We start from the raw sequence: 25,206 nt of genomic DNA, 5'->3' as shown, positions 1-25,206 counted from the left end.
GATACTCGCTTTGTCGGGTGGCGTTCCAGAGCGCGTTACGTGCTAGGGTACACCTTGAATAGGAGATTTGGCCGCATAACAAGATGCTACATAGAAATGACGCTCAAATTACCCCAACCCAGATGATGACATGTGTAGGGTTGGATGCTACATAGAAATGACGCTCAAATTACCCCAGCCCAGATGATGACACGTGTAGGGTTGGATGCTGCATAGAAATGACGCTCAAATTACCCCAGCCCAGATGATGACACGTGTAGGGTTGGATGTTGCATAGAAATGACGCTAAAATTACTCTAGCCCAGATGATGACACGTGTAGATTTGGATGCGAGCCACGCGTCCAAAGTGTAACTGTCTGGAGAGAGAAAATACCTAGGTATAAAAGGTAAACTTAACAAAATTTGTAGAGGTACGTTCATTACGACTCTTTTTTCTGGTTTAGAACACTTGAGCAAGGTTCTACAGCACTTAGTTTTCTCTCAGTTTTTGGGTGTTCCTATTACTGACTTGAGCGTCGGAGCGCCACCGGCCGCAGAGGCGCCATACTATGTTTTCAGGTTCTCAGAGAGATAAGTTGTGGAGTGGACTTGAAGCGCACGTGGTGTTAAAGCTGGTGAGGAAAGATCATGATGAGGCATCGTTCTTGCTTTTGGTCAACCGGCAGGATCATCTGGTGCCCACCGTGGAGCCGTGTAAAAGGTGATTCCCAACCACAGTTCAAGATTATTGAAGTTTTGGTGATTTCTGTTCGACTGCTTGCTGTCGCAATCGATTTTCTGGAGTTTCACCGTTTTTTTGGAGTTTCTTTGAGTTGTTGAAGTTTCTATCGATTGATTGTTGGATCAATCGTCTCTCTGAAGTTTGTTCGAAGGGTTTAGAATCTTTGTTCTGGTTCAGAGTGTTTGTGATTACGATTTTGGTGTGATTTCCTGAAGTTTATTGAGAAAGGATGAGGGCAACGCGATCAAGTTCAGTCGCACCGTCAACCGAAGAGGGCACTGTATCTATGGCGCAGGTGCTGGAAATGATGAGGACGTTGCAGGAGAACGTGGTTGCGTCACGTTCTGAACAAGAGAAAATGCACGAGCCACTAGTAGCCTCACAGGCTAGAAATGAAGAGCTTAACAGAGTCAATGAGGAGTTACGCAAAGCCCTTCAGGGACAGAAGGAGCGTGCGACTGGGGACAAATCTACACCCCCGTCTCCACCGCATAATTTTCCAATGCTGTTTTCTCAGGAGATCATGGACACGGTGGTTCCTGCGAATACGGTAGCGGTGAAAGCATCCTTCACCGGGGTGGAGGATCCTGAGGCTCATCTCACTGCGTTTCACACGCAAATGATGCTCTCAGGCGGTTCAGATGCAGTCTACTGCAAGGTGTTCATGAGTACTCTCAGTGGAACAGCGCTGGAGTGGTTCGCCAGTCTACCTACCGGCCACATTACCACCTTCCAGCAGTTCTCCAAGATGTTCGTCGAGCAGTACATAGTAAACAAGGCACCGCTGTTGGTGTCTTACGATCTGTTCGATGTGAGGCAGTATCAAGGGGAGTCTATGAAGGATTTTTTGAACAGATTCGGAGCTTATATTATTCGTTTGCCAGGTAAGGATGAAGATATGTTTGTGCATGCCTTCAAAAAGGGTGTGTTGCCTAGACTGTTTAGTGAATCGCTGATCAGGAGCCACCCCGCCACGTACGCTAAAATCCGGCGACGTGTCGTGGCTCACATCGCCGCTGAGAGCGATGTTTCCGAGAAGAGAGGAAATGTGGCTCCAGCTAAGCCACGCGCTCAGACGAGGATTCAGCCGCAGAGGGTGATGGAGGCGGCGGCAGGGAAGAAGGATCAAAGGATGCATCATCCTTATGATCCAAAGAAGAGCAAGGGGAAGGGGTCAGGGCGGCCTAGAGACTTTAATCGCCCGCCGAGGTACGAGTTTGTGATGGGATTGGATGACCTGATCGCCATTCCGAACATTGCTGCTAGGCTCAAAGTACCTGAGAAGACGACGGATAAGGTGTTGGGGCCAAAATCGGACGCGTGGTGTGAGTTCCACAAGAGCTTTGGCCACTCCATAAATTCGTTCTTGGCTTTGGGATACCAACTCGCTGAGTTTGTCAAGTGTGGGTTCTTGAAGGACTATTTGCTGGAGAAGCAAACGGGGCAGTGAGGGACAGCAGCATGAAGTACCCATTCACGGCGAGGTCCACACTATAGCTGGTGGATTCTCGGGTGGTGGGTGTACTGCATCACAGCGGAAGAAATATGCGAGGTCTGTGATGTCAGTAGAAGCTTTTGAGGATCACTCGCCCGATATGGACATCACGTTCATCAAAGAAGATATTAGGCATGTTGTGCCTCATGACAATGATCCCATTGTAATCTCGCTTTTTACGGCGGGAAGGATGGTTCATCGGGTGTTGGTCGATCAAGGAAGATCGGCAGATGTTATGTTTTGGTCGACTTTCGAAAAGTTACAGTTATCCCTTGACCAGCTGAGGCCATATAGGGGCTGCTTATACGGTTTTGCTGGTGATCAAGTGGAGGTCAGGGGGTACATTGAGTTAAGAACGACGTTCACGGATGGGGTAGCCTCGCGCACAGAGAGGATCAGGTACCTTGTTGTGAACGCTCCTTCGGCATATAATATCCTGTTGGGAAGGCCAACACTTAACAGGATAAGAGTTGTGCCTTCAACAAGGCACATGAAGGTCAAGTTACCTTCAGTGGAGGGGGTGGTTCCGCTCTGATAAAAAAGAGGCAAGTGCTATGGAAACAGCCTCAAGAATAAGAGATCGGTGTGCCATGTAACCACAACGCCACCCCCTGGTATGGAGCCTGAACAGGAATATCGGCGAGTGGTGGACACAGCATTTGAGGTGGCCACTGAAAGGGATGTGGTGATGGCGGATGTTGAGAACGCCGCTCGGGTTGAGGAAGAGAAGGACTGCCCGGAAGTCGCCAGGGAGTCAAGAATCGCGAGAGCGGTGATCGCCAGTGAGAAGAGGCCTCAGTCGGTCGAGGATTGGCTTGAGAAGAAGATTGGCAGCAAAACGTTTAAGCTGGGGAAGACTTTAGATGGTGAGACACAAGACCAGGTCGCCAAGGTAATAAATAGACATCTCGACGCGTTTGCATGGTCTGTTTCAGACATGCTGGGAATTGACCCTGATTTCTTGTGTCATCGCCTAGCGATGGATCCTCAAGTCAAACCAATCCGACAAAGAAGAAGAAAGTTTAACGAAGAAAAGAGACAGGCGATCAGGGACGAGACGCAGAAACTCCTTACGGCAGGTCATATCAGGGAGATTCAATATCCGGAATGGCTCGCCAATGTTGTTCTGGTCAAGAAGAGCAATGGGAAATGGCGGATATGCGTTGATTTTACAGATTTAAATAAACCCTGTCCAAAGGATTCTTATCCTTTGCCAAGTATAGATGCCCTGGTGGATAGTGCGTCAGGGTGTAAATTGCTCAATTTCTTGGACTCCTTCTCGGGATATAACCAGATTAAGATGCACCTGATGGATGAGGAAAATACTGCTTTCATGACGGAAAGGTCGTGCTATTGCTACAAGGTGATGCCTTTTGGCCTGAAGAATGCGGGAGCCACGTACCAGAGGCTAATGGATAAGGTGCTTGCACCTATTATTGGGAGGAATGTGCAAGCATATGTCGACGATATGGTCGTGACATCTCTGGAAAAGAGTAGGCACGTTACTGATCTGGAAGAGTTGTTCGTTACAATAGCCAAGTACAAGCTGAAATTGAATCCCAAGAAGTGCATTTTCGGCGTGGAGGCAGGGAAGTTTCTGGGATTTCTTTTGACTGAGAGGGGAATCGAGGCAAATCCCGACAAGCGTGCTGCCATTTTGGCGATGATGAGTCCTGCCACCGTAAAGGAGGTGCAACAGCTTACAGGCCAGATGGCCGCCCTGTCTCGATTCGTATCTGCCAGTGAGGAGAAAGGCCACCCATATTTCCAATGTCTGAAGAGGAATAATAGGTTTGTCTGGACAAGGGAATGTGAAGAAGTTTTTGTGAAGCTCAAAGAGTATTTGGCGAGCCCGCCGGTTTTGTGTAAACCTCAAATGGGAACGCCCCTCAGGTTGTATTTTGCCATAACTGAGAAGGCAATAAGTGTGGTACTTGCCCAGGATCAAGATCAAGTCCAGAAACCTATCTATTTTGTTAGTAAGGTGCTACAGGGCCCGAAAGTGAGATATCAGGCCTTAGAGAAAGCAGCGTTGGCGGTTGTGTTTTCGGCAAGGAGGTTGCGTCATTACTTCCAGAGTTTTACAGTGTTAGTAATGACTGATTTACCCATCCAGAAGGTTTTGAAGAAGCCAGATGTAGCTGGAAGGATGGTAAAATGAGCGGTGGAGTTGTCAGAATTCGATATTAAGTACGAGCCCCGAGGACCGATCAAGGGGAAAATCTTCGTTGACTTTATGGTCGAGCTCTCTTCTTAAATGGCACAGAGTGAGGGGGATGATTTTCGTTGGGTGCTCTCAGTGGATGAGTCGTCTAACCAGCTGGGTAGCGGAGCTGGAGTTATTTTGGAGGGGCCCAACGGTGTGTTGATAGAACAATCTCTGAGGTTTGCCTTCAAAGCCAGTAATAATCAAGCGGAGTATGAAGCTTTGATCGCCGGAATTTTGTTGGCAAAGGAGATGGGAGCAAAGGTGCTGATGGCCAAGAGTGATTCGTTGTTGGTCACTGGGCAGGTAACTGGCGAGTTTCAGGCCAAAGATCCACATATGGCGGCTTACCAGGAGTATGTGCAAGAGTTAAAGAGGTCTTTCGTTTTGTTTCAAGTGGTACACATGCCAAGGGAGCAGAATTCCTGAGCTGACTTGCTAGCCAAGCTCGCCAGTTCGGGCAAGGGGGGCAGGTAGAGGACCGTCATACAAGAAACTTTGAAGACACCTCGAGCATTTGTGGCAGATCACCAGGTTCTTCAAATTTGCAAGTCGATGGAAGGGATGGCGAGGAGTCATAGATCCTTGACTCAGGAGACTCTGAGGAAGCCGAGAGTTAGAGCACATCCAGTGGGAGAGGTAAAGATGATGCAAGTTTGTGCTATCCATGAGCCAGATACATGGATAACGCCATACCAGCGCTACATGGCGGATGGCGTGCTCCCACTGGACCCGACGGAAGCTAGAAAGATAAAGAAGAACTCCAGCAGGTTCACCCTCGTTGATGGCTAGTTGTACAGGTTAAGGTTTACGCATCCTATTTTAGTATGTGTACACGGGAAGAAGTGCATGAGAATTATGGCTGAGCTCCATGAGGGGATTTGTGGGAGTCACATCGGAGGTCGAGCTTTGGCAACAAGAACTCTCCGTGCAGGTTATTTTTGGCCCACAATGAGGGAGGATTGCAAGAAATATGCCCAGTGTTGCAAGCAATGCCAGCAGCACGCCAATTGGCACAAGGCGCCTCCAGAAGAGTTAAAGTCAATTTACAGCCCCTGGTCGTTCCATACGTGGGCAATTGATATTCTGGGACCCTTTCCATTGGCGATCAGGCAAATGAAGTACTTGGTTGTGGAGATCGAGTACTTCACGAAGTGGATAGAAGCAGAACCAGTAGCCCAGATCACCGCACACAAGATTCAGAGTTTCGTGTGGAAGAATATTGTGTGTCGGTTTGGTGTGCCTAAGCGTTTGGTATCAGATAATGGGACTCAATTTGCAAGTCACCTGTTGAAGAAGCTGTGCGGGGATGTTGAAATACAGCAGGTGTTTGCTTCTGTGGAGCACCCACAAACGAATGGGCAAGTGGAGTCAGCCAATCGGGTTTTGTTGAGAGGCTTGAAGAGGAGGTTAGAGAAGGCCAAGGGGTCTTGGGCTGAAGAAGTTCCCCGTATAGTGTGGGCATATCATACCACTGAACAATCAGGAACCCATGAAACCCCGTTTAGTTTGGTGTATGGGTGTGATACAATGATTCCAATTGAAATCCAGGAAAGCTCGCCGAGATCCTAGAACTTTGTGGCGGAAGACTCGAATGAAGAAAGGAGAATGAATTTGGATTTGCTGGATGAAGTCAGGGAGGAAGCACGGGTGAAGGCTGAAGCAGTGAAGAGAAGAGTTGAACGCAAGTACAACTCTAGAATAAAACCAAGGCAATTCAAAGATGGCAATCTGGTGATGAGGAAGGCCCACTAGTATGAGATGGAGAACAAATTGTCGCCCAAGTGGACAGGACCGTTTAGAATAACCGAGGCACTCGGAAACGGCGCCTACCGCTTGGAGACGTTGGGAGGAGGGGCGATTCCTCGTACTTGGAACGCCACCCATCTCAAGTTTTATTACAGTTAAAGCATTGTAAGTAGTGATTAACTTGAACAGTTTAAAGCAGTTTCAGTTAAAACAACTTTTCAAGGGGGCCACTCTTTTTTCTCTAAGGAGGGTTTTTAACGAGGCCACCCAATAAAGAAGGTTTTGAAGTTTATTAAAGAGGTCATTAAGTTTGCATGCTTATCGTTTTTAAGTTTTCGGAAAAGAGACCTTGTCGCCCTTGCGTAATTTAAGGCAACGGTGAACTCAGATCGCATGCATTCAGTACAAAGTTTTAAAGTATAAAGTTTTAAGTCCTTATCGCCATCTGGCGATCGGAGGCACAAGTATAAAGTTTTTAAGTCCTCATCGCCATCTAGCGGAGGCACCAGTATAAAGTTTTAAGTCCTCATCGCCATCGTGCGATCGGAGGCATCAGAACAAAGTTTAAAGTCCTCAACGCCCTCGTGTGCTTCGAGGCAACACAGGAAAGATTAAAAAGTCCTCCTTGCCTTGAGCGGGTGCAGGCGAGAAAAGATTAAAAAAGACCTCATCGCCTTGAGCGAATACAGGAAAGAATAGATTGCAAGACCTCTTTGCGTAAGCAAATTGAGGCGAGTTTGAAAGTCATCAATGCATCCAGGGGAGGAGAAGATGTAACCCCTGGGCAAGTTGAGGCATCAGGAAAAGTCCTTCTCACCCTCAAGTGAGTTCAGGCAAGATGAAACTGAAAAGTCAAGGGTGTTAATGATCTTAAGTATGGGAAAGGAAGGTTGATGGAAAACGCCTTTTCCCTTGAGTGAAACATCAATATTGACCTAGTAAGACCAGTTAAAACTCCCACGCTTGCGGGCGTTGGGAAGGTAGATAAAATCCTTCTCGTCTTGAACGAGTTCAGGTACGGTGTGAAGGGTGGAAGAAGTTAAAGGATGGCTGGGGAAGGTTCGCAGAAGACACCTCACCATCCAGGTCATTGTTCTAAATCTCAGGGAGGTAGGGAAGGATTCGAAAGGTGGCTCTACCCCCAGATAAGGGGACAATGATCAAGTTATCTCAGGTTAGAGACTCAGGGAAGGTAGAGGGAGATCCGTAAAGGGTACCTCTCCTTCCCACATGAGTGGAGGAAAGTAAAGGTAGAAAGCTCTGGGAGGTAGAGGGAGATCCGAAAGGCAGCTCTCCTCCCAGTTGAGCAAAGATGAAGTCATAAAAGTTATAAGGTAGCTCTGCAGAGAACGCTTTTCAGTTAAAAGGAAAATGACATCGCCAAAAGACTATGGCTTTGAGATTGAGATAGTAAGAAGATTACACGGCAAGAACTAGATCAGCGAAGTTTTAGGCGATGACATAGAAATACACATGTCACTTGGCAGATCAGGCAAGCGATATTTCAGATACTAAGATTGACCTACGCCTACTGCCCAGTAAGTGATTTCGTGTTAAATGTTATTGCTATAGACTAACAGTTTGTTCAGGTTAAGTTGATTTCCAGAGAATTAAGCATCAGTTTGTGCTAAGTTAATTGGGTTGAGTAAAAACTAGACAGTTACATCAGATGATCGCACAACAGATAAAGTTAGAGCCATATACATACATATATATATATATCAAAGCAGTTTGAACGGAATGAAAGCTATTACAGATAAATCAAAAGTTAAATACAAGAGTTTTCAAGATGATAAAATTGAAGTGGCAAATGGGAGCAGTTAAGTTGAAGGCATGATCTTGCCATCCACCACTTCATTGTACACAGAGAACTTAGAGAAGTCGAGATCAGGAAATTCACAAGCAAACTACTCCAAAGCAGCCCCAAAGCTTGAGGTAAGAACCTGGGCAGCCTCAAGTTCAAGCTCGTCGATCTTCTTCTTTAACCCACTATTCTCCTCACGCACTTGGGCAAGCTCTGCGGTAGTTTCGCTCATTTCTTTAGATTTCTTGTCCCGATCTTCTTCGACTTGCCCCAAAAGGGTTTCTCTCTCGGTTGATCTCTTCTCCAGTTTAGCCATCTTGGCCTCGCCAGTTTTTTGGGCTTCCTCTAGCTCGGCTATTTTGGCCCTCATAGGAATGAGCTTACTCTCTAACTCAACAGCTTCTTGAAGTTTGACGTGCAGTTTCTGGCGCAATTCAGCCTTATCCTTGCACAAACTTCGAAGCTCATCGTTGAGAGTATTTTCCACTCACGAGAACTCTAGCCCTTGCATCAGCATGTCACATTTAAGTTTACCAGCTTCGGCTCTTGCGGTGCTCGCCTCTTCCCGATGAATGCGGTTGTCAGTTTCGAACTTGCTCAGAGAATCCTTCAGAGCTTCACCAACAACTTGAGGAAGGTTCTCGACAACCATGGCATTTAAGTGCGCGGTGAAGGACTTCAGAGCTTCCTGGAGAGGGGCTGGAAGAGTTGGAGCTGGAAGAGGTGTTGAAGGTTGATTCTCACCACCACCCTCACAAGATTGGATGGCGAGGGGGGCCTCGTGGTGTGGTGGTGAGGCAGGTAGCTCTGTTGTAGGTTGAGGGGAAGCTTACGTATCTGCAAGCTGTTCTTGTGTAGCTCCAACAGCTGAGGCATGTGAAGGGAAAGCATCCCCAGCAGACTCAAAGGGTGTGGAGGCGCTGGGGGGGTCCTCGACGTAGTCGGGGCTGGTGCCTCCAACTGCTGGTGGCTCAGCTACAGTTGCCCTTTTCCTCTTGCAGACTAGCCCGTCTTCGGTGCTTTCGTCTTCCTCCTCATCTGACATCGCTCTGGGGGCCTTCCTCTTAGCCCTTTTTGGTGGCAGCTTCTTTCGCTTAGGGGCAGGAAGAGCGGTAGGAGGGGATAGGCCAACCTGTGGAGCTTTGCCTTGGGCAGCAGCGGCTTCTGCGATAGAGTTGGGAATGGTTTGGGAGCCCACCGCCAGATTATGAAGTTTGGCAATGGAGAGCAGCCTAGCCATTTTTTCTTTCGCCAACATCCTATCTGCATAAAGAAATCAATGATCACAAACCAGCCCAGTTCAAGCAGTTGATGATGCACAGGAAAATAAGCAGTGTAAACTAATGCGTCAGTTAACCAGTCAAGACTACACGCAGATCAGAATAACACAAACAACTTTAATAAAAGATAGAGCGATGAGAATTCAGGGAAAGGGATCTTGGAGATGAGGGGAAGACAAACCTATGTGAAAGTCCAGTTGACTTTCTTGGAATTCGTAGGTGATGATGGAGGAAGTGACCAGGGTTATGTTGGAGGAGGCAACTCCTTTCCAGAAGCTGCATAGATCCTTGTCAAGCTCCCCCATCTTTTCCGGACTTCTAGCCCTCCTGAAGTTATCTTTGGACTCCTTCTTTCCCTAGTTCACCCAGAACAAGGGAAATCCGTCGAGGAGGGTGGGGTCTTGGTCGTTGCAGCAAACACGCACAAATTTGCCTTTCCAGTCCTTGTAGGATTGCTGGAAGATGGAGAGGATGGACCTCCCAGAAACCCCGTTGAGGCTGACCCATAGACGATCATTTGGGTTCTTGGCCTCGAACAAGAAGAGGAACACGTCCACGGAGGTTGGGTGCCCCAGGTGCGCGCAAATGATCTAATATGCCCTGACGAATGCCCAGCTGTTGGGATGTAGCTGGGCGGGGGCTATGTCGAGCTCAGTCAAGAGCTCCCTCTCGAAGCGAGTGAAGGGGAAGCGGAGCTTGACCTTCTTGAACATGGTAGCATAGATGAAGCAAGAGGGTTCACCATTGTTCCCCTGGTCGTCGATGCAGATGGGTTCCCCAGGGGGACAAGGATGAATGGTCACCTTGTCGTCAAGCTCCTTGCTAAAGGAAAGGTGAGCTTTATCACCTTTCTTGAGGCGAAGGACGTCGATGTCGGTGTTGATGGAAGAGGTCTCACCCAGCAAAGCTGAAGTGGCCCAGGGGTACAGCTGTTTGTAGTCAGGAGGAGGTCTCACAGCCGCGCTGGTTTGAGGTGGGGTTGGTTGCAGTTGGTTGGGTCGAGAGGATGCGAGTCTCTCGGCCTGGCTCGAAGGGATACTGGGATCCCTTGATGGATTGTGAGAAGAGGAAGGGATGACCCTACGAGTTTTCGACGGAGGGTTTTGAGAAGATGAAGGAGGGTTTGGAGTGATTTTGGTGCGAGCCATCAGAAGAGCTGCAAAGAAGATGAAAAAGGGAAGAGATGAGAGTTCATAAACAGAATGACTAAACTGAAATGAAGAAGACAGAATGAACAAGGGGGGCTCGCAGAGAGAAAGCTAGAAAACCTAAACGCAAAAAAAGGTAAAGCAAAGAACAAAACAGCCCACAACGTATGCTCCAGACAGTTAATTGATGATGCAAACCGATTAAAATGCAGCAAATGTCAGTGGGAGAGATAAAAAGTTACCTTTTGATGATCAGAGGTGTGCTGAGCAAGATGATGATCGAGGGAGACGAAGCGTTCGCTAAAGTGTTTCGGGAGTTTGGAGTGAAGAAGAAGATAATGAAACAGTGAAGTGGCACGAAGGTTTTAAGAATTTTGAACGTTGCAAGAAGCACAAACGGAAATGAATAATAGTCGTTGATAAGTCCACGTGTCATTTGATCGGAGGGGGTTGGTGAAATGTCAAATCAGTAAATAGTATGGGCGCTAGCACACAAAGCCACGTAGATCGCCGAAAATTCAACTTCCTAGTCTTTTCGCTGGACAAGTCACGGCTTAAGACTAGGGGGCTTGTGTACTGATCAGGTCATCGGGTGTGATGACGTGGACAGTAAGTGACTACGTGGGGCGGGCTTAGCGGGACACGTGGACAAGAGAACGATGAATGGTCAAGAAGTTAACATAGTCGCCGTTTGTGGAAGTGGCGTTCTTCAGCGTACATAGTCGGTTGTCGTCAGGTTTTCGTATCATCGTCGTGTTAGATGATGGAAGATCAGGTGGTCAGGAATCGCCACAAGAGGCACATCGCCGGATTTCCCAGTAAACTTGGTTGAAGTTGTTGGAGGTTCAGGCGTGTAGGTTCAGTAAAGATGATTGTTACGTCAGCATGAAGCATGGAGGTTAAGTAAGTTGGAGGACACAGATTGCTCATCGACGACGCGATCCCATAGTGGACATTCGTCGATGGCGAGGTTCCCTCAGCTAGAACATGCATGGCGTGGTGGGGAGGAAGGTGGCACCTGCGACAAGCGATATCACAGAGATGATGTACTTTGTTGCATCCGATACTCGCTTTGTCAGGTGGCGTTCCAGAGCGCGTTACGTGCTAGATTACACCTTGAATAGGAGATTTGGCCGCATAACAGGATGCTACATAGAAATGACGCTCAAATTACCCCAGCCCAGATGATGACAAGTGTAGGGTTGGATGCTACATAGAAATGACGCTCAAATTAATCCCAGCCCAGATGAAGACACATGTAGGGTTGGATGCTACATAGAAATGACGCTCAAATTACCCCAGCCCAGATGATGACACGTGTAGGGTTGGATGCTGCATAGAAATGACACTCAAATTACTCTAGCCCAGGTGATGACACGTGTAGGGTTGGATGCTGCATAGAAATGACGCTCAAATTACTCTAGCCCAGATAATGGCACGTGTAGAGTTGGATGCGAGGCACGCGTCCAAAGTGTAACTGTCTAGAGAGAGAAAATACCTAGGTATAAAAGGTAAACTTAACAGAATTTGTGGAGGTACGTTCATTACGACTCTTTTTTTTTGGTTGAGAACACTTGAGCAGGGTTCTACAGCACTTAGTTTTCTCTCAGTTTTTGGGTGTTCTTGTTACTGACTTCAGAGTCGGAGCGCCACCGGCCGCATAGGCGCTATACTGTGTTTTCAGGTTCTCAGAGAGACAAGCTGTGGAGTGGACTTGAAGCGCACGTGGTGTTAAAGCTGGTGCGGAAAGATCGTGACGAGGCATCGTTCTTGCGCTTGGTCAACCGGCAGGATCACCTTCCTTCTCCACTTTAGGCGCTAGAAGTGGAAGAGTTGCAAGGTAACCTTGGTTAGCTTCCTTTGTAAACTTCTTGTACACTCATGACCGGTCCTTCTCCTATAAAGGGAGGGCTTGAGTCTTTCTAATACAGATTTGATAGTTTGAGTAAAGAAATTCTCCCAAATTGTTGAGTGATTGAGAGACTTGTGTCTTCTCTTCTTCTAGTCTCATCCTGAGTGCATCTTGGAACCTCGAGTGGCGGCATCTACACTCATCTTGGAGTCTTACTTCCTTCAAGTGGCGTGTTCATCTCCAAGAACTCCAACCACATAAGTTCCCTATTTCATTTCATCTTCTTCGTCCATTTTCCCTTCATTCAAAATTACCCATTTTTGTTCTACTTGTTTGTTTTCACTTTCAATCGGTGCAATCTCTTCCTTATGATGTCCTCTTTCATTTGATGCACTTAAATTCAATTTTAATCGGTGCATATTGGTTGTTCTTGTTGTTTTTTTCACGTCCTCCATGGGTATAATTGTTATATGTTGTGTTCTTGAGTTTCTATCCATGGGTTTGTTGTTCAAAATGGGTTTCTATTTGAGTTTGGCTTGGTTAATTGTGTTTTGGTGAGTTCTTGAATGTTAAGAACATTGATCCAATTCTTAACAAGTGCCTAATAATATTCCAACTCAAGTGGAATCCATAACATGTCCTTACAATATCCTATTATGTTATTGGGATCATATCAAACCATGAGTTCACTTTTTCACCAATTTTGCTACCAAGGCACAAAAAGCCAATCCACCCAACTTGGCTAAGCCAAAACCCAACCAAGATCAATTCCATTTGCAATCAAACTTTTCAAACCTCATTTTGCATACATTTGTGACACTTCCCCACCAAGATTGCTCAAAAACCATGACTTCAATTTTTCACCAATTTTGCTACCAAGGCACAAAAACTACGCCAAGCGACAAAACTGGGCTAAGTGAAAATCTAACCAAGATCAATTCATTTTGCAACCAAACTTTTCACACCTCATTTTGGATGCATTTGTGAGAATTTCCCACCAAGATTGCTCAAAAACCATGACTTCACTTTTTCACCAATTTTGCTACCAAGGCCCAAAAAGTCAATCTACCCAACTTGGATAAGCCAAAACCCAACCAAGATCAATTCCTCTCGCAACCAAACTTTTCACACCTCATTTTGCATGCATTTCTGACAATTCCCACCAAGAATGCTCAAAAACCATGACTTCACTTTTTCACCAATTTTGCTACCAAGCCACAAAAATCCAATCCACCCAACTTGGCTAAGCCAAAACCCAACCAAGATGAATTACTTTTGCAACCAAACTTTTGACACCTCATTTTGGATGCATTTGTGACAATTCTCGACCAAGATTTCTCCAAATCCACGACTTCACTTTTTCACCAATTTTGCTACCAAGGAACAAAAACTAGGCCAAGCGACCAAACTTCGCTAAGCCAAAACCCAACCAAGATCAATTCCTTTTGCAACCAAACTTTTGACACCTCATTTTGGATGCATTTATGACAATTCCCCACCAAGATTGCTTCAAAACCACGACTTCACCCTTTCACCAATTTTGCTACCAAGGAACAAAAACTAGCCCAAACGATCAAACTAGGCTAAGCAAAAACCCAACCAAGATCAATTCCTTTTCAAACCAAACTTTTGACACCTCATTTTGGATTAATTTGTGACAATATCCCACCAATATTGCTCCAAAACCACGACTTCACTTTTTCACCAATTTTGCTACCACGACACACAAACTAGGCCAAGCGACCAAACTTGGCTAACCCAAAACCCAACCAAGATCAATTCCTTTTGCAACAAAACTTTTCACACCTCATTTTTGATGCATTTTGTGACAATTCCTCACCAAGATTTCTCCAAAACCACCACTTCACTATTTCACCAATTTTGCTACCAAGGCACAAAAACTAAGCCAAGCGACCAAACCTGGCTAAGCCAAAACCCAACCAAGATCAATACCTTTTTCACTCAAACTTTTGACACCTCATTTTGCATGCATTTGTGCCAATTCCCCTCCAAGATCGCTGAAAAACCAAGACTTCACGTTTTCAACAATTTTGCTACCAAAGCACAAAAAGCCAATCCACCGAACTTGTTAAGCCAAAACACAACCAAGATCAATTCCTTTCGCAACCAAACTTTTCACACCTCATTTTGCATGCATTTCTGACAATTCCCACCAAGATTGCTAAAAAACCATGACTTCACTTTTTCACCAATTTTGCTACCAAGCACAAAAATCCAATCCACCCAACTTGGCTAAGCCAAAACCCAACCAAGATCAATTACTTTTGCAACCAAACTTTTGACACCTCATTTTGGATGCATTTGTGACAATTCCCCACCAAGATTGCTCAAAAACCATGACTTCACTCTTTCACCAATTTTGCTACCAAGGTACAAAAACTAGGCCAAGCGACCAAACTTGGCTAAGCCAAAACCCACTAAATAGCAATTCCTTTTGCAACCACACTTTTGACACCTCATTTTGGATGCATTTGTGACAATTCCCAACCAAGATTTCTCCAAATCCACGACTTCACTTTTTCAACAATTTTGCTACCAAGGTACAAAAACTAGGCCAAGCGACCAAACTTGGCTAAGCCAAAACCCTACCAAGATCAATTCCTTTTGCAACCAAACTTTTGACACCTCATTTTGGATGCATTTATGACAATTCCCCACCAAGATTGCTTCAAAACCACGACTTCACCCTTTCACCAATTTTGCTACCAAGGCACAAAAACTAGGCCAAGTGATCAAACTAGGCTAAGCAAAAACCCAACCAAGATCAATTCCTTTTCAGACCAAACTTTTGACACCTCATTTTGGATTAATTTGTGACAATTTCCCACCAATATTGGTCCAAAACCACGACTTCACTTTTTCACCAATTTTGCTACCACGACACACAAACTAGGCCAAGCGACCAAACTTGGCTAAGCCAAAACCCAACCAAGATCAATTCCTTTTGCAACAAAACTTTTCACACCTCATTTTGGATGCATTTTGTGACAATTCCTCACCAAGATTTCTCCAAAACCACCACTTCACTATTTCACCAATTTTGCTACCAAGGCACAAAAACTAAGCCAAGCGACAAAACTTGGCTAAGCCAAAACCCAATCAAGATCAATTCCTTTTGCAACCAAACTTTTCACACCTCATTTTGCATGCATTTGTGACAATTCATCACCAAGATTTCTCCAAAACCACCACTTCACTATTTCACCAATTTTGCTACCAAGGCACAAAAACTAAGCCAAGCGACCAAACTTGGCTAAGCCAAAACCCAACCAAGATCAATTCTTTTTCCAACCAAACTTTTGATACCTCTCTTTGGATGCATTTGTGAGAATTCCCCAAAAAAGATTGCTTAAAAACCATGACTTCACTTTTTCACCAATTTTGCTAACAAGGCACTAAAAGTCAATCCACGCAACTTGGCTAAGCCAAAACCCAACCAAGATCAATTCCGTTAGCAACCAAACTTTTCACACCTCATTTTGCATACATTTGTGACACCTCCCCACCAAGATTGCTCAAAAACCACGATTTCACTTTTTCACCAATTTTGTTACCAAGGCGCAAAAACTAGGCCAGGAGAACAAACTTGGCTAAGCCAAAACCCAACCAAGATCAATTCCTTTTGCAACCAAACTTTTGACACCTCATTTTGCATGCATTTGTGACAATTCCCCAACAAGATTGCTCCAAAACCATGACTTCACTTTTTCACTAATTTATTTACCAAGGCACAAAAACTAGGCCAAGCGACCAAACTTGGCTAAGCCAAAACCCAACCAAAATCAATTCCTTTTGCAACCAAACTTTTGACACCGCATTTTGGATGCATTTGTGACAATTCCCGACAAAGATTTCTCCAAATCCACGACTTCACGTTTTCACCAATTTTGCTACCAAGGTACAAAAACTAGGCCAAGCGACCAAACTTGGCTAAGCCAAATCCCAACCAAGATCAATTCGTTTTGCAACCAAACTTTTGACACCTCATTTTGGATGCATTTGAGTGAATTCCCCAAAAAGATTGCTTAAAAACCATGACTTCACTTTTTCACCAATTTTGCTACCAAGGAACAAAACTAGGCCAAGCGACCAAACTTCGCTAAGCCAAAACCCAACCAAGATCAATTCCTATTGCAACCAAACTTTTCACACCTCATTTTGGATGCATTTGTGAGGTTAATTGCAAAAGGTATTGATCTTTGTTGGGTTTTGGCTTAGCAAAGTTTGATTGCTTGTTCTACTTTTTGTGCCCTTGTAGCAAAATTGGTGAAAGAGTGAAGTCATGGGTTTTAGCAATCTTGGTGGCGAAGTGTCACAAATGTATGCAAAATGAGGTGTGAAATGTTTTTTGCAAAAGGAATTGATTTTGGTTGGTTTTTGGCTTAGCCAAGTTAGGTGGATTGGCTTTTTGTGCCTTGGTAGCAAAATTAGTGAAAAAGTGAAGTCATGGTTTTTGAGCAATCTTGGTGGGGAATTGTCACAAATGCATCTAAAAATGAGGTGTGAAAAGTTTGGTTGCAAAAGGAATTGATCATGGTTAGGTTTTGGTAGCAAAATTGGTGAAAAAGTGAAGTCATGGTTTTTTAACAATCTTGGTGGGGAATTGTCACAAATGTATGCAAAATTAGGTGTGAAAAGTTTGGTTGCAAAAGGAATTTATCTTGGTTGGGTTTTGGCTTATCCAAGTTGGGTGGATTGGCTTTTTGTTCCTTGGTTGCAAAATTGGTGAAAACGTGAAATCATGGATTTTAAGCAATCTTGGTGGGGAATTGTCACAAATGCATGCAAAATGAGGTGTGAAAAGTTTTGTTGCAAAAGGAATTGATCTTTGTTGGGTGTGGGCTTAGCCAAGTTGATGGCATTGAGCTGTTCTCTTTTGCGATTTTTGGGTGGTTTGCGGAAGCTTAATGAGTTGTAGGTGGATCAAGGCCTTCCTAGGAGGTGTGGTGGCCTTGTAGGTGCAGGAAGAGTAGAGATGTGAGGGAGGTTCGGCCAACCCTCTTTGGTAGGTGAATGGGTTGAAGATCAATGACCTAAATCTATAGAGATTGTAGGCAAAGGGAGTATGTATGGCTCTTGTTTGGCAGCATAACAATACCTAAATTAATCTTACAAAATGAGAGGCAAGCACCTCTTTATATAGGATTGAAAGGCTGGAATTTTAAGAACCAAATACAAATGAAATGCTAGCCAAGTTACATGCAAGTGTGAGCACATGGGAGCACATGGAAAATGTGAGCACATGGTGCACCTAGCTTTCACATGGAGGTAGGTTCTAGAATCCTTCTTTGTGTGGTTGGTCTAGAATTTATGCCCACTAGGTCTAGCTAATTGGGTCGGTCCTAAGTTTAATTAGAAATACCATTTCTAAGTAAACTTAGGTTTAGCCTTTTAAGTACCACTTTGCATGTTTCAATACTATGCTTGGAGATAAACTATGAAGTCCTATTACTTCTCTAGAGAAGAGCTTATCCATAAAAATGGAATCAATACCTTTTGTTGTCCAAGGAAGCTCTAATATAAAATCTAGGCTTATGTCTTCCCATGGATCATTTGCAAAAGGTGAAGGAGTATAGAGTTCATGAGACATCACCTTAGATGTATTTTTAAAACAAGGAATGTATCTAGGGTAATGTCTTTGAACATCTTTTCTCATGGGTGACAATAATTTTCCTTTTAAAAGCTCTAGAGTTTTATCAACTCTAATTTGGCCCATGAGTTCTCCTTCATGAAGAATTTCTTTTTTATGTGTGCAGGTAGTTTCGTTGGTACGACCATTGAGCATGGAAAGTTTAACACTTTGCAATGGTCGTCTCAACAAGACATGACAAGTTTCTTTAACTCGACCTTCACTTGTTGGTTATTATCTAATTTCATATTTTCTTTACTCTCACTAGTTTCTTTTTCTTGGCTACTATTGTTATCTTTGTTCCTTAAGATCATAGATCTTTCATTGGAACAATGAGATTCTAATTGATCATTACCAAGGTATGTAAAACATGGAATTTTTCTAGCTTGAGTGTGTGAGATATGCTTGGATAGGTTTTGGGAAAGTTCTAGAGATGTTTCTTTTATATGTTTTTCCCCTCTATGGAACTCATCCTTGTCATAAGATACATAGTATGAACTTTCTTTTCGACTTGATTGTTTTCTCGAAATTTGTTTTTCGACTTTAATGCTAAGTTGAATCAAGTCATTTAAATCTCTATAAGGTAAAACTTCAACTTTGTTTCTTATCAAAAGTTTGAGACCACTTAAAAACCTAGATATGGTGGTATGGTTCTCTTCATTAATCCTTGCCCTCTTAATATATGACATCATCTTTTGCCAATATTCTTCTACACTCATATTTCTTTGATGAAGTCTTTGGAACTTGTCCATCAACTTCCTATTGTGAAGTGAGGGAATATGGCGACATCTCAAGGCTCCCCTAAGGTCATTCCAATATGTAATGGGAGGGTCCTTGTGGAGATGTCTCTCTCTTTTTAGGGCATTCCACCAATACATAGCATCACCTTGAAAACTTAAGGTAGTTTTCTTCACTCACATGGTTGCAAGCAAACAATTTCTCCACCCTCATCTCCCAATATAGATATGTTTCTACATCTTCTTTGCCACAGAAATGAGGTAGCTCTACCTTAACCTCCTTTAGGTTTTCTTGTCTCTATTTTGTAGCTCTCCTAGGGGATGGTTGATGATAGTCATTTATCCTAAGACTTTCTTCCCCAAAAGAATCATAAACTTGAGAGCTATATGCATGAGAATGTAATTTTTAGAAATTTGAGACTTCTCATCCTTTGCTTTAGCCAATTCATTAGTTTTGTCCTCATTCTCCAATTGTTTAGATGAAATTGATTGAATATCCTTGGAAAGTTGTTTTAAAAGAGATTTCAAGGATTTCACAACACTTTTAAGAGATTTAGAGGAGTGAGAAGACATGACTAAAACTTTGTTTTTAGAAGTGTTTTTCTTTAAGAAGGAAGAGGAAAGTTAATGAAGGTAGTTTTCCAGGTAAGAGAGGTCAGTCACAAAGGACTACTTAAATACCAAGTCTTGCCTTAGCCAAAAACTATCCCTCAAAATCTTCACACAATTCTTTCTTTAGGTAAATCACTTAGAACACAATGAGGATGGAGAAATCAAATTTTATGCAAGAAAACAATGCAAAGCTATCTAACAACTAAAGCAATTTATCAAAGCTTTAAACAAAGATAAGCATAAGCAAATTAAAGCAAGATTAAACAAATATTGACGTAAGGAAAACTAGCTAAAACAATTAACAAAGGCTAATCTACAAAGCTTAAACTAGTCGTTTCCTAGGTAAGGTTTCTTAGACACTTTGAGCCTTTGAAGACACACTCACCATCTAATTTGTGATTAATCCACTAATTAACAAGAGTAAAGTGCAATTACAACTTAAGAAATTGAAAGAAATTAAATTGCACAAATTAAATTTCAGCAATGCACTCCTTTGACTTGTTGTTGCTTTCTTTGTTGTGCCCTTCAAAGTGTATGGTGTATTTTGGTATTTGTATTTGTTGTTGCCCCTTGCCTTGATCCTCTTATGATTTAAGCAATTAAATTCTCCAAAACATTACCTAATAAGTAGAGTTAGACTCTCCTCAAGTCAATTTCCACTCAACAAGCACCAATTGAAATTTATCCACCAACAATATAGAGGTCAAGAAAAGAAAGCAAGAAACAATTAAATTTTAAAAACAGCACCACTGCAATTGGATTTAATGATATGACACAACTGGAAAGAGTTCAGAATGAAATTCGACAAGAAAATAAAATAGGCACTCAATAAAGGATGGTACACAAAAGGAACCTAAAGATTGGCACTATATTTGATTTGAAAAACCAAAACAGCACTACTGAAAATATTGTGGTCCAGAAAAAGTGAAGTCATGCTTTTTTAACAATTTTGGTGGGGAATTGTCACAAATGTATGCAAAATGAGGTGTGAAAAGTTTGTTTGCAAAAGGAATTGATCTGCGTTGGGTTTTGGCTTAGCCAAGTTGGGTGGATTGGCCTTTTGTGCCTTGTATCAAAATTGGTGAAAAAGTGAAGTCATGGTTTTTGAGCAATCGTTGTGGGGAATTGCCACAAATGTATGCAAAATGAGGTGTGAAAAGTTTTGTTCCAAAAGGATTTGATCTTGGTTGGGATTTGGCTTAGCCAAGTTGGGTGGATTGGATTTTTGTGCCTTGGTAGCAAAATTGGTGAAAAAGTGAAGTCACGGTTTTAAGCAATCTTGGAGGGGAATTGTCACAAATGTATGCAAAAGGAGGTTTGAAGAGTTTCGTAGCAAAAGGAATTGTTCTAGGTTGGGTTTTGGCTTAGCCAAGTTGAGTGGATTGGCTTTTTGTGCCTTGGCAGGAAAATTGTTGTAAAAGTGAAGTCATGGTTTTTGAGCAATCTTGGTGGGGAATTCTGACAAATGCATCCAAAATGAGGTGTCAAAAGTTTGGTTGCAAAAGGAATTAATCTTGGTTAGGTTTTGGTTTAGACAAGTTGGGTCGATTGTCTTTTTATGCCTTGGTAGCAAAATTGGTGAAAAATTGAAGTCATGGTTTTTGTGCAATCTTGTGAGAAATTGTGACAAATGTGTTTAAAATGAGGTGTGAAAAGTTTTGATGCCAAAGGAATTGATTTTGGTTGGGTTTTCGCTTAGCCAAATTGGGTGGATTGGCATTTTTTGCCTTGGTAGCAAAATTGGTGAAAAAGTAAACTCGTGGTTTTTAAGCAATCTCGGTGGGGAATCTTCACAAATGCATCCAAATTGAGGTGTCAAAAGTTTGGTTGTAAAAGGAATTCATCTTGGTTGGGTTTTGGCTTAGCTAAGTTGGGTGGATTGGGTTTTTGTGCCTTGGTAGCAAAATTGGTGAAAAAGTGAAGTCATTGTTTTTTAGCAATCTTGGTGGGGAATTGTCCAAATGTATGCAAAATGAGATGTGAAAAGTTTGGTTGCAAAAGGAATTGATCTTGGTTGTGTTTTGGCTTAGCCAAGTTTGGTCGCTTGGCCTAGTTTTTGTTCCTTGGTAGCAAAATTGGTGAGAAAGTGAAGTCATGGTTTTTGAGCAATCTTGGTGGGGAATTGATGGAAGAAGCCCCAGCAACCAAAAGAGCGTCTAAGACCAACCTTGTATGAAGGGCAACCACAAGAGTGTCTAGGACCAACCTTGTATGAAAAGCAACCAAAAGAGCGTCTAGGACTAACCTTGCATGAAGGGCACCCGCAAGAGCGTCTAGGTCAACAAGGTCCATGACCAAGAGAGTTGATGTTCCAAGAAGGCCCATCAAGCGTTAGCATTGTTTTAATTGTGGTGCAAATAGCATAGCATTGTGGACCTTTGTTTAAATTCTGCAAATTAGGATTAAGAAAGGATTAACCTAGATTAGCTACGGTTTCCTAGAACCTACCACCAATCTAGGCCGGCCACGTGAAGGCTAGGTGGCCATGTTCTCCCATGTGCCATGTGCTCCATCTGCTTCCATGTGCTCACACTTGCATGTAATTTGGCTAGCATTTCATTTGTATTTGGCTCTTTAAATTCCAGCCCTCCAATCCTATATAAGGAGGTGTTTGGCTCTCATTTTGTAAGATTAAATTGAATATTGTTATGCTGTCAAACTTGAGCCATACTTTACTCCCTTGCCTAAGATTTAGGTCTTAATCTTCAATCCTTCACCTACCAAAGGGGGCTGGCCGAACCTCCCTCAATTTCCCTACTCTAATGCTCCTCCAAGGTAGCCACACCTCTTAGCAGGGCCTTGATCCATCAACAAACCACTAAGCTTCCGCAAACCACCCAAAAACCACAAAAGAGAAGAGCTCAATGCCATCATTTGGTATCAGAGCTATGGTCTTCAAGAGATAAGTATCTCTTTTCATTTTTCTGCTTGAGTTCTTCTTATCTTCATGTTGTTCATCTTTTGTTCAAGTTGTCTTGATTTTTTACATTTTTTAAATTGAGTTGGATGCTCTTCTAAGCATTTCAATCGGTAGAATTGTTCAATTTGTGCTTTAGCATCTTATTTGCAATTTTTGTGTAGGATCCATGGTGAATTGTGTTGCTGTTTTTATTTTAGGATATTTGAGTCTTGCTTGAATTTCTATTTGATTCATATGATGTGTTTGAGTCATTTTATTTTCTAAATATAGAAGTTTTGTCAAGTCATGTGATTCAAAAATTTGTCAACAAATCTTAGTAGTACTTTTTTTGAATTATTTGTTTCTTGTATTGATTTGAGTGCTCAATCTGAATTCTGTTTTGATTTGATCCTTTGGTGCATTTTTCTTTTTAGTTTGCGTTCATATTTGTGTGCTAGATCCACACAAATTCCATCACATTAATTCCATTGTGTTTTTGAAGTATATCTTTCTGTTTTGATTCCAGATTTCAGAATCCTTTGTTTTCCCAAATCTGTTTTGGCTGTTTTGCTTTATGAAAATTAAATACGTCATAAGAAAATTATGAGCCTCTAGATTTCAATAGTTTGAGGTGTTAGCACAAAACGAAAAAAAGAATCAGTTGAAAAAAACAAAATAGAAAAAAAAAGATAAATCATACAAAAGAAGTGTGCATTCTGACGTTACACCTGGCACACTGTTTTTCAAAAAATTATCATAATTAATTGGCACATGTGATTGGAGCGAAACCAATGCCAAAATTTTGTTAAGAAACTGAATTGATTGTGTTTAAATTTTCAGAAACAAATAAAAAATAGCCAGCTCAACATAAATCATTTAATTCACGCTTTCTGGACCACAATATTTTTAGTGGTGTTGTTTTGGTTTTTCAAATCAATTCTAGTATCAATCTTTAGGTTCCTTTTGTGTGTCATCCATTATTTGAGTGCCTATTTATTTGCTTGTCCAATTCATTCTGAACTCCTTCTAGTTTTGTTACATTATTAAATCCAATTGCAGTGGTGCTGTTTTTAAATTTTATTTGTTTCTTGCTTTCTTTTCTTGACCTCTAAAATTGTTGGTGGATAAATATCAATTGGTGCTTGTTGAGTGGGATTTGACTTGAGGAGAGTCTAGCTTTACTTAACAGGTACTGTATTGAAGAATTTAATTACTTAAATCAAAGAGGATCAAGGCAAGCGGCAGCAACAAACACAATACCAAAATACACCATACACCTTGAAGGGCACAACCAAAAAGAGTAACAACAAGTCAAAAGAATGCCTTGCTGAAATTTAATTTGTGCAATTTAATTTCTTTGCATTTCTTGAATTTTAATTACATTTCACTTTTGTTAATTAGTTGATTAATCACGCAATTAGACGATGTGATGGAAGAGGCCCAAGCACAAGCCCACCAAAGGGTAGATTTGGGCCAACCATAGAGTTATGGCCAAGAGGATCCAAGAAGACGTTCTTTTACATGTTCATATGCCATAAACTCTAGTGTAGAGTAGACTTTAATTTCTTGTCAAAATTAGCATAGGAACTTTATTTGTAATTATCTTAGAATTAATTTTGGCACCTAAAACACCAACCTAGGTAAACTTAGAGTTTCTAAAAAAACCTCTAAATTTACCAAGGCCGGTCTAGAAAGCCCATGGAGGGGGTGAGCATAAAAACTAGACACACCCCTCCCCATGTGCTCATTTGTGCACCCATGTGCCGTGTGCACCCATGTGCTTCACATTTACATTTCATTTGGCTAGCATTAGGGTTGCATTATGGTCCTCCTTAGCCTATAAAAGGAGGAGCCTACACCTTGTATTTTCAAGTTTATTGTGAGTAAAGTTATGCTGCCATTTTGTGCCAAGCTTTGCTTCTCCTTAGAACTCTAGGCTCTAAACTTCATCTCCTTCACCTCTCCTTGGGTTGGCCGAACCTCCCTAGCTTCATACACATCATGCACCTTCAAGATCAACACCATTCTTAGGAGGATCTTGCTCACACACCTTCATAGCTTCCGCACCACTTTTTCTTACATGATTCAAGAAGACCTTCATGAAATGCCATCACGATGAGTGTGTCTTCAAAGGCTCAAATTGTCTAAGAAGTCTCACCTAGGATCAACTAGTTTAAGCTTTCTAGTTTAGCGTTTGTTAATTGTTTTCATTACGACAACTGTTTTTGCTTAGTTTCGCTTAATTGCTTTTGCTTAGCCTTGTTTAAAGCTTTGATAAATTGCTTTAGTTGATAGATAGCTTTGCATTATTTTCTTGCATAAAATTTGATTTCTTCATCCTCATTGTTTCTAAGTGATTTACCTAAAGAAAGAATTGTGTGAAGATTTTGAGGGATAGTTTTTGACTAAGGCAAGACTTGGTATTTAAGTAGTCCTTGGTGACTCACCTCTCTTACTTGGAAAACTACCTTCATTAACTTTCCTCTTCCTTCTTAAAGTAAAGCACTTCTAAACACAAAGTTTTAGTCATGTCTTCTCACTCCATTAAATCTCTTAAAAGTGATGTGAAATCCTTGAAATCTCTTTTAAAACAACTTTCCAAGGATATTCAATCAATTTCATCTAAACAATTGGAGAATGAGGCCAAAACTAATGAATTGACTAAAGCAAAGGATGAGAAGTCTCAAATTTCAAAAAAATTACATTCTCATGCATATAGCTCTCAAGTTTATGATTCTTCTGGGGAAGAAAGTCTTAGGATAAAAGAATATCCTCAACCATCCCCTAGGAGAGCTAGAAAAGAGAGACAAGAAAACCTAAAGGAAGTTAAGGTAGACCTACCTCATTTCTATGGAAAAGAAGATGAAGAAACATATCTATATTGGGAGATGAAGGTAGAGCATTTGTTTGCTTGCAACCATGTGAGTGAAGAAAAGAAAGTACCCTTAGCTACCTTAAGTTTTACAGGTGATGATATATATTGGTGGAATGCCCTAAAAAGAGAGAGACATCTCCACAAGGACCCTCCCATTACATATTGGAATGACCTTAG

The 25,206-nt window shown here is 42.4% G+C and overlaps 2 protein-coding genes across 2 annotated transcripts; both read left to right on the top strand.

Annotated features, from left to right (window-relative positions):
• The first annotated feature begins 1,008 nt into the window (after positions 1-1,008).
• Positions 1,009-2,172, top strand: LOC137809019 (uncharacterized). The gene has a single exon (XM_068610160.1). The coding sequence runs from the start codon at positions 1,009-1,011 to the stop codon at positions 2,170-2,172; it is 1,164 nt and encodes a 387-aa protein (XP_068466261.1).
• Positions 2,173-2,281: 109 nt separating this feature from the next.
• On the top strand, positions 2,282-2,752 carry LOC137809018 (uncharacterized). The gene has a single exon (XM_068610159.1). It carries the CDS (start codon positions 2,282-2,284, stop codon positions 2,750-2,752), a length of 471 nt encoding a protein of 156 aa, XP_068466260.1.
• The last annotated feature ends 22,454 nt before the right edge of the window (positions 2,753-25,206 follow it).

This window comes from Phaseolus vulgaris, chromosome 2 (genome assembly GCF_000499845.2).
Source record: "Phaseolus vulgaris cultivar G19833 chromosome 2, P. vulgaris v2.0, whole genome shotgun sequence".
In the NCBI taxonomy this organism is placed as follows: domain Eukaryota; kingdom Viridiplantae; phylum Streptophyta; class Magnoliopsida; order Fabales; family Fabaceae; genus Phaseolus; species Phaseolus vulgaris.
This window is presented reverse-complemented; position numbering and strand designations above follow the sequence as displayed.

Excerpts from the sequence above, each read along its gene's own strand:
- LOC137809018 (XM_068610159.1), top strand. The coding sequence starts at position 2,282 with ATGTCAGTAGAAGCTTTTGAGGATCACTCGCCCGATATGGACATCACG.
- LOC137809019 (XM_068610160.1), top strand. The coding sequence starts at position 1,009 with ATGGCGCAGGTGCTGGAAATGATGAGGACGTTGCAGGAGAACGTGGTT.